A 5,871-nucleotide genomic window follows, 5' to 3' on the forward strand; every position below is an offset into this window, starting at 1 on the left:
GCGTCGGGGCGCTCGCCGGGACCGGGGTGAGGGGGGGCTGCAGCCAGACCCCTTGGCCTCGTGCCCGGCTCCCGCCCGCGCACACCCGGGAGGGGAGGAGCCGCCGGGGACAGCGCCCCGCCTCCGCCCCCTCCAGGTGCGTGCCCAGCGGGGGGGCCTAGCCCGGGCGGGCTGCGGGAAGCCGGGGGCAGGCAGGTAGGGCCCGGCCAGGACGAGCCGCAGCTCCTGCCGCGGAGTGGGTGGCAGCTGGCTACAGCAGGGGCAGGTGCTGGTGCTATGAAGAGGCCGGAGCCGGGGAGCAGACGGCGGTCCGGGAAGGGGAGGGCGCTGCGGAGGCATCAGGTCCACCCCGGCTTGAGGCAGGATCAGCCCTTCTCAAACCATCCCCTGGCTCCATGGTGTAAACACTACATAAGGCAGCCCTGGCACAGGTCAAGCATCCTGTGTCTCTGAAACGTCTTCGGTACATGGTCCCGAGGTCCCAGGCAGAGATAAACTTTTTTCCTGACCCCAAAGACGACCACGGGTCTGGCCCTGAGCAGACAGACAAGACCCTCCAGGCAGGAACCTCTGGCACCGGTCCCAGCAGGAGCACTGGCACACCCCAGTCAAAGTCCCCAGTCTTGGCTGTAGTTTGCACCCAGTGCCTCTGACGGAGGCTTGAAAACACCCCAACTCATATAGCAGAAAAGGAGGAGAGGGGGAAGTTTTCTGGTTTCTTAAAAGGAAACTGGAAAAGGAAATATACTGGAAGCAGAGACTCATTGGTGATGTGTCGAGGGTGCATGCACCCCTGAGATTATCTGTGCAGCCCCTGGAAGCACCAGCGGCAAAACCAGAAGTGTACTTCTGGTTTTGCTGCTGGCTCAGTGGGGCTGTTGGGAACCCCCCCCCATTGCAGTCGGCTACTGTGGAACCTCCCTCTGTCATTGATCTGGTGCCCCTCAAACTCGGGAGTCACCAAGTCGCTCATGCAGAACAAGGCCTGGCCCACATCAAAGTGATCCAAGGCCAAAAAGCACTGTATAAGAACTAAGTACTAAAGGATCAGAGAGGAAGCAATCCACGCCATTCAACAAGAAGGAAGAAATGGACAGCAGTAACAGTCAGTCCACATGGATGAGGGGCAGCAAACACAGGACGATTAAGAACAGCAATGTTGCAAGCAAGCACCACTTTCAATACATAGCTATGAGCCTACAGCAGTCTGCCTCTTGTCATGCCAACACTTAGAGCTGGAAACCTGCTGACCCAACAGAATCGTTCAAAGCCAGCAAATTATTTAGCCAGTAGGTGCCAGTCATTGAGTCTGCCTAGTAGAAAGACTTTCAATACTAAATTAAAGCTGTTCTTCTGGCCTTATTTTTCTGCTCAACAGTTTCTTAGATGAAGTTCAGAGAGTAAGGCAACAGTGAGACCCCCACAATCCCCTTCTAACAGGAAGGAGCTGCTCATGTTCAGCCAAGAGTACACAGGTGAGATTCTGGGTGCTGAGGTGGAGCGAGCCAGATGATACACAGTGGGCACATCTATATCTGCAATAAACTGCAGAGCTTATTGCTTCACCGCTTCCCATTGCTCATTGCTCTGGAGTTTATTGCTCCTGGCACAGCATCTTCATGTGCCCAAGACTGCAACATGTTGAGCTGGGTCAGAGCAGCCCCTAGGGGTCAGCCTGCCAGCCCAGGGCTGCTCTCCCCAGTTCAGCGTGCTGCAGGGAGGCTGGCAGGGGCATAAGGGTGCTCCAGAGTGGGGCTAGCTAATAGGCAACACTTGCACTGAAGCACCCTCATGCCTCAGCTAGATTGGACAGCGTCTAAACATGTTACAGAGTTGTATTTACAAATACTATCCTGCTGCAGGGTTAATTAGTTTAATAGGGGCCCACGTGTAGATGTGTCACATTTACTGTGCAGCTAATTAATCTACTGTACAGTAAATGTCTCATGTAGATGTGTCTAGTCTGTGACAAATCTCTGTGGCTCAGATTAAAGGATGGGGTCAGTGTAGAAAAAAGGTGGACCATGGACCTGCCCAATTCTCCTGTACCTAGACCTATTCTTTGTCTGAAGCCCAACAGCATAAATTAGTGCAATCTCTAAGCTACTCTATCTTAAACTCAATAGCTAATATCTTTATGGGACTTTACCCCACCTGTGAATTGCTGTACTACAGTAATACTCAGCCCAGCCACTGGGCTGAGTATTACTGCACCTGGTATAGGAACTGGTTACACCATTCTGTACCATAAGCAGCTCTTCGCACCAAGCACATTTTAGGATGGACAGATTAGGGCCAGATTTTACAATTTTGTGCTGCCTGGACAGCAAATGCAAGATTGCTAACTTAGAAACTAGCATTCAAAAAAGAAATGTGGTATACAATGCATGACAGACTTGATTAAGCCAGGCACTGAGCAGGAGATTAAATGATGGGCATACAGTTTTTGGAAGAAATCTAAGCATAGTGAAGCAGGAGAAGGGATGGCAAAGCTGGATAAGAGAGTATTGTGTCAACAAAAACAATATTAGTGTTCTGGCTGACACAGCAGAGTTGACTTGCATTGAGGTAAAAAATAAAAACAGCAAAAAAAGTAAAGATTTGAAGGTGCCTGAGCAGAAAGATGATGTAGAAACCAGAAAAATATTTGTACAGATAAAAGAGGCTTTTGAAAAGGCCTTTGCAATGGTAATGGGGGATTTAGCTAATAAATACTGAAGCAGATTCTGCTTTCAGCTACCCAGAGATAAAATATAAAGAAAATCCTTTGCCTTATAGTGGCATTATTCCAGATTCACACTAGCCTGGGGGCAGAATATAGCCCACTGACTGGGAAAACACCGTGAATTTAAGGAGGTTGCATATTCATGGACATTATACTGAACTGTCAGCCAGGTCATGGATTAATCTGGGCTTAATACCTAGAATTGATTTAATTACAATAAAAAAGCAAACATCAAAGACTCTATTCAAAGTCCACTGATATCTAATGGGAGCCTTTCTTTTATTTCTTAGTGGGATTTGGATTAGGTCCCAATATCTGCAGGTCCTAAGGTCCAGTTCAGAATACTGAAAAGGGTTTGTGGGAAGGGCAACAGCATAAAAACAGTGAACTTCAGGAATGCAGAATGAAAGGCTACAAAATGAGTGAAAAAGACTGGCTGGCACTTAACCCACACAGAAAAAATGGGGACATAACAACATTTAGAAGGCTGTATGGTTGTTAACCTCTTCATGGTCCAGTGGATGGGGAGACTGGGCTCTATTTCAGCTCTACCTCAGATTCCTCACATAACCCTGGATATGTTAACTTGTCTTCTATTTCTTCTCTCATCTTTTCTCTGAGGAGTCTATTGATTGTCAGTTTTTTGGGGTTTGGCTTGTCTCAATTTTATTGTAGAATATTCAGTAACATGGGGCCTTGATCTCAGCTGAGGTCCCCTGAACTACTATAATGCAAGCAATAAATAACAGAAAACAGACAACACAATAAAATACTGAACCATATTAAAACAAGGGTGCAGAGCTTACATGGAAGCATGAAAAATAGTTAAGGGAAAAATGAAAAATGCTTCTCTCTGCAGAAGAAAAGAGTGCCTACACCACAGATCAGTTTACCAGGAATAACAGTCAAGATACTTGGCTGTACATACAGAACAAAAGTGAATCTAAAGGTAATACTGAAAGCCTTGAGCTTTATGAATCCAAGCATAGTATCATAGGTCTAAGTATCACACATCCACAAACATAAAAAGCAGTAGAGAAATGGAGGAACCTTTAAGCAGACCAGTTTAAATTTCTTGCATGAAGAGTACTAAATTTTGGAAGACTAGAATGCAATTATCCACCTAGATTACTGTCCTGTATCTGGTAATGACACCTTCTAAGTGATAAGCATGAAAGGAAAAAGTAGAGCAAGTACCACATAATGTATCTATATATTTGTGCGATACTGGATCACAAAGCATTGAGAGTCCTCCTGAACCCAGTGCTGACACACCTGGAAGCATGAAGATTGGTAGCCCTTGTAATGCTGGTCTTCATCTGTGTCAGTGTAGACACTATTCTGTTTCATGTCAATGCCTAATGAATTTTTTATTTTCATCAAGCTATTTAACTCAACAATATCCTGCGGCACTGAGTGCCTCATGTTAATTATATGGCTCATAAAACACACAACCAGACTGCACTCTTAGGTTTCTTCTGGTTTAATGTCACTGGGTGTTCTTGTGTTATGGAGAAAGCTTAACAGGTGTGGCATTCCTAATTTTATACAGCTATAAGCATTGTAACTTACTGCCCTTTTGGAAGCCTTGAAAGGGAATGGAATAAATGGGAGGGGAGGACTGGTTACTCAACAGGACTAGCTGCTCTGACTCTTCAGCAGCTGAGTTGCCTCATAGGCTCTGGTTTTCCAGCTCCCCCTGCTGACTTGTAGGGCTACTGTTCTAGTACAGTGAGTTGGACAAAGCTCTTGGTAAAAGGGAAAGATTAGTTTTCTTCTCAGCCTATAGGCTTGAGACTTGTAACATTTCAAGTACAGCTTAGATTCGCAATTCTGAGATGTCAGCACTCAAATGTGTTTTGGCTTCCTATGCTGACACTACAGCAAGCTGACATTACAGCCCCTACTCAAGGCTCTTGTGCAGGATCTTCATGCTGACTTTGCAGAGGGACCAACATATTTATTTACTGGCCTTTGGTTGAGACAGAAAAGCCAGCTCTTGATTCTTGGCACAGGAATAGGCAGTGCAGGAAAAGCTGTGAGAATTCCTCCCTACAGTCTCATTACCTATTTCTTGTCTTGCAAGGAATTAAGCCATCCAAAGTCTGAGCCAGATATCTCTGGACTGTATGCTGGAGGTCTGACTGAGCCACAGGAGAGTCTGTATTAACTGTCAGTCATATCCTCTTTGGCATCCACTTTCAAGCTTTCACTCTTTCTAAGGAAAAGTCTTGCATATTTTGTGAACAGTGAGCTAAAATGCCATTAGCTACTCCTATAATTGATTGATTCCCACAATACATTTATACTTTAGTTATTAATTTTGATTGAACGTTAGCTTAAAATTAAGAAGTGGTAGTTTATATAAAGCCCTGAAAAGGATTATTGCAGCTGGACTAAAGCTCTAAGCGGCACTCAACTCATGTATGACTTCCTAGACTTATTGTGGGCATTTCAATATTGTACTTAGAAAGTTTTCAAGCTTTCACTCTTATCCTCTTTGAGCATGGTCAATGTCCAGTGTTAATCAGCTAGACAGCAGGAAACATTTCCTACCATTTACATCTAGACTGTCAAACATACAGCAGAGTCCAGTCCGCAGAGCTAGATCATCTGGCCCACAGACTTTTACCCCAGCTCTGGCCTCAATGGGGAACCTTCCCATGGTGGCAGCCAAGCCCTTGGGTGAGACCCATGATGTTGGAGCACCGCAATAAGCAGCCCAGCACTTCAGCTTATTCCCCCCATGGCAGCCAAGTGCCTCTAGTGTCAGGCACCTTCCCCCAGTGCTGCTGGGGCTCTAGCATTGTAGCTCTTGCCCAGGCACTTGGCTGTAGCCACAAGAAGAAGTTGCAATGCTGCTGGTGCTCAAGCACCATGGCTCTTGCCCGGCACCACTACTTGGTTCTATGGTGGAAGCCAAGTGGCCAGGATGCAGGGTCTGTTCCTGCTGGGTCCTGGACTGTCTGGAACAGTTACCACATGGGGCCAGCCCTGCACCATTAATGCAATCTTTGGATCAGTCCCTCACCACCCATCTGGCCTGATTTATGTGAATCTAAAATGATACCATGGATCATATTCAACAAACATCATGATTCTTCCAGTAATGGTGGCTAGTGTTAAAAGTGTATTTCACTGGACTC

At 46.2% G+C, this 5,871-nt stretch overlaps 1 protein-coding gene across 1 annotated transcript in view; it reads right to left on the reverse strand.

Moving 5' to 3' along the window:
- CAMK2G (calcium/calmodulin dependent protein kinase II gamma) overlaps nucleotides 1-4,658 on the reverse strand; it is a 184,688-nt gene extending 180,030 nt beyond the window's left edge. The window contains exon 1 of the mRNA XM_019555533.1: nucleotides 4,633-4,658. Coding sequence (XP_019411078.1) covers nucleotides 4,633-4,658 — 26 coding nt within the window. The remainder of the gene's footprint in view (nucleotides 1-4,632) is intronic.
- Nucleotides 4,659-5,871: the final 1,213 nt, after the last annotated feature.

Source organism: Crocodylus porosus, unplaced genomic scaffold, assembly GCF_001723895.1.
Source record: "Crocodylus porosus isolate Cpor-Errol unplaced genomic scaffold, CroPor_comp1, whole genome shotgun sequence".
Taxonomy (NCBI): Eukaryota; Metazoa; Chordata; order Crocodylia; family Crocodylidae; genus Crocodylus; species Crocodylus porosus.